The sequence below is a fragment of the Nanorana parkeri genome, unplaced genomic scaffold (genome assembly GCF_000935625.1).
Source record: "Nanorana parkeri isolate BGI_ZX_2015 unplaced genomic scaffold, ASM93562v1 scaffold3071, whole genome shotgun sequence".
NCBI lineage: Eukaryota > Metazoa > Chordata > Amphibia > Anura > Dicroglossidae > Nanorana > Nanorana parkeri.
In genome coordinates this window covers 68,568-71,199 of record NW_017309339.1, presented here as the reverse complement: position 1 = coordinate 71,199, position 2,632 = coordinate 68,568, and the positions used below count along the sequence as shown (strand labels likewise).

The 2,632-nt window shown below is 47.3% G+C and overlaps 1 protein-coding gene across 1 annotated transcript; it reads right to left on the bottom strand.

Moving 5' to 3' along the window:
* Positions 1-208: 208 nt before the first annotated feature.
* On the bottom strand, positions 209-1,951 carry LOC108802734 (E3 ubiquitin/ISG15 ligase TRIM25-like). The gene is made up of 2 exons (XM_018574589.1): positions 914-1,951; positions 209-757 (listed from the first exon to the last, which is right to left on the bottom strand). Exons 1-2 carry the CDS (start codon positions 1,949-1,951, stop codon positions 209-211), a joined length of 1,587 nt encoding a protein of 528 aa, XP_018430091.1.
* Between the last annotated feature and the right edge of the window lie 681 nt (positions 1,952-2,632).

The following is a 2,632-nucleotide window of genomic DNA, read 5'->3' as shown; positions in this document are numbered from 1 at the left end:
ATTGGAGCTCTGGATGCTGAAAACTAGAAAATGTAGATACACCTTAAAAGTGCAGGCTCCCGGAGAATGAAGATGGCAGCTCCGGAACCTGCAGCCTCATAGATAAGTCAGTAATGTTGTTTTCTGTCCACTGCTTCCTCCAATTGGCTTAGTATTACACCAATCAGATTCCCTGCCCTGTGATGTCACCAGTCTCTGGGCAGATCTCTCACATCTGATTCCCCCCAGATATCTGTATGCAACCTATGAATACACATAACACGGCATGGAGGGGCTCAGTGAAGGTGGTGGTGAAGGTGTGGAGGAGTCGGATCGGGTCACGCAGATCATAAAAGGAGATCCGCCCGGCCTCATAATCCAGATCTATCCTGACTCTCTTACTGTAGACTTTTCCGGGTAATCGGATCTTATTACTGTCATGTATCACTGAGTACTTAGTACTAAAGAAACCACTTTTTTGCATAACCCAGGACTTCTTATTATCTCCAATCTCTGACTGATCTCCTCTCCTCTCTATACTGGGGTAACACATCCCGACTCTCCACCACTCTGACCCCCCGACATCCACTTCCCAAAAATGTCGCCCTTCGGAGAAACTCCGACTGCTCAACACCTGAGGAACCCGAAATCTCTCTGGAGTTACTGGACGATTCTGGCTCCTATCTGACCTGGATGCAGTTTTCCTGTCACCTGATATCCGTAGATTATTACCAGCTGTGTTCTCATCCAGTAATATGTCTGTAACCCCCGATGTTTGCTGCACAGCCCCAATATTATGTCCTCCAGCCTGGAGGTATAAGTGTTGTATGGTGGAAGAGGGTTGGGGGTGTGGCCTGGATGGTTCAGCCTCTATGTGACCTTTGCCCTTTGTACTAGAATGTGGATAGAAATGTGTGCCTGGACCTTCCTGTACAATTACCCCAGACATGATATCAGATATACCTGTGTGTAATGTGTGTGAGATCCCAGCCATATCCAGATCCCCTCCATCATGGAGGAGTCCATCATGTCTCTCTCTGTCCTCATCATCTCCATCCTCAGTATCACACAAGTCACCTGTGTCTGATTCCTGTAAGACAGTCAGTGGATCAGTCATGTTACACAGCTCCTCAATGTGACGCATCTTCCTGGACAGCTCGTCCTTCTTTATTTCCAGCTCCCGGATCATATCCGTCACGTAGAGGGAGGTCCGCTCTGCCTGCCCGGAGATGTCACTCAGGACTCTCTTCTCCAGGTCCTCCAGACGTCTCCTGAGGTCTCTGAGCAGGGCAGTGACTCTCTCTGTTTCACCGGCTGCTTTTCCTTGTACTTTCCTCCTGTGTTCCTCCAGACTCTGGACTCTTTTCTCCGTCTCCTCTCTCTCTGTCATCAGTTTCTGCAGAACATTCCTCAGTTTCTTCTTCTTCTTCTCAGAGGCCTCATCCAGAGTCTCCACCTGATGTCCTCGATGTTCTCCGTCCATCGTGCAGGGCACACAGATACAGGCAGAGTCCTCAGTGCAGTAATACTCCAGGATCTTCTTATGGACGGAGCATTTCCTGTTCTCCAGGGAAGTGGTGGGGTCACATAACACGTGTTCTGGTGACTTGCTGTGGACTCTCAGGTGGTTGTCACACAGAGAAGCTTCACACAGCAGACAGGATTTCACAGCAGGTACAGGAGCGTGATAACACTGAGTACAGAGGACCCCGGTTTTGCCCAGTTTACTCTTTGTAGTCTGGAGGGTCTCCAATATTTTACATAGAGTAAAGTTCTTCTGAAGGGCAGGACGTTTCCTGAATTTGTTTCTACACTGGGGACAGGAATAATCTCCAGACCCCTCCTGTGTATCCAGCCAATGACTAATACAGCCCCGGCAGTAGTTGTGTCCACATTTCAAGTTTACAGGATCTGTATAAATGTTCAGACAGACGGAACATTCCAGCTTCTCCTTCAGATGAGAAGACGCCATCGCTGGGAGCAGAAAAGTGAAGTGTGAAGATGAAACTCTGTCAGACTTATAAGACAATAAACAACATACAAAGTCCGGGAATCCATATCAGTCATACAATTACATTCAGACTTCCTGCAGTGTGATTGGTCGATGTTTTTACTGCACTTTGCATATCCTCATTTCTCTCTGAACCTTCTTATGGAATAATCCTGAGTGACAAGAGAGAACAAAGGGCGTGTTCCATGTTCATCTACACAGAGATGGTGGAGCCATATAATCATCAGAGACCAAATCACTTTTCTCTGCAGCAATATTTTATATTGTCATCAAATCACATAATATGAACTGTCTGTGTTACCCCGGAGCCACCAATCACAGTCACACCTCCATCATCAAGATGTCACTTTCACTTGAAGGTTGGAATCTGATGATTGGTTGTTGGACAACACAGACAGTACTTATTACAGACACTTCCATCACCTCTATAACCTTGTGTGGGATCATGGTGACCTCCATAGTTCCAACTTGTGTCTTCCTGCAGTGGGAGGAGCAAACACAATGTTTGTGTGTTCCCTTCATGACCCAAACCCTCCATGACCCAAACCCTCCATGACCCAAACCCTCCATGACCCAAACCCTCCATGACCCAAACCTTCCATGACCAAAACCCTCCATGACCCAAACCCTCCATGACCCAAA

What these genes read in the sequence shown, in the direction of transcription:
- LOC108802734 (XM_018574589.1), bottom strand. Translation starts at nt 1,951, where the DNA reads ATGGCGTCTTCTCATCTGAAGGAGAAGCTGGAATGTTCCGTCTGTCTG. An exon ending in ATATCATGTCTGGGGTAATT is followed by an intron (nt 758 to 913) that starts GTACAGGAAGGT and finishes GGGGCTGTGCAG; the next exon opens with CAAACATCGGGGGTTACAGA.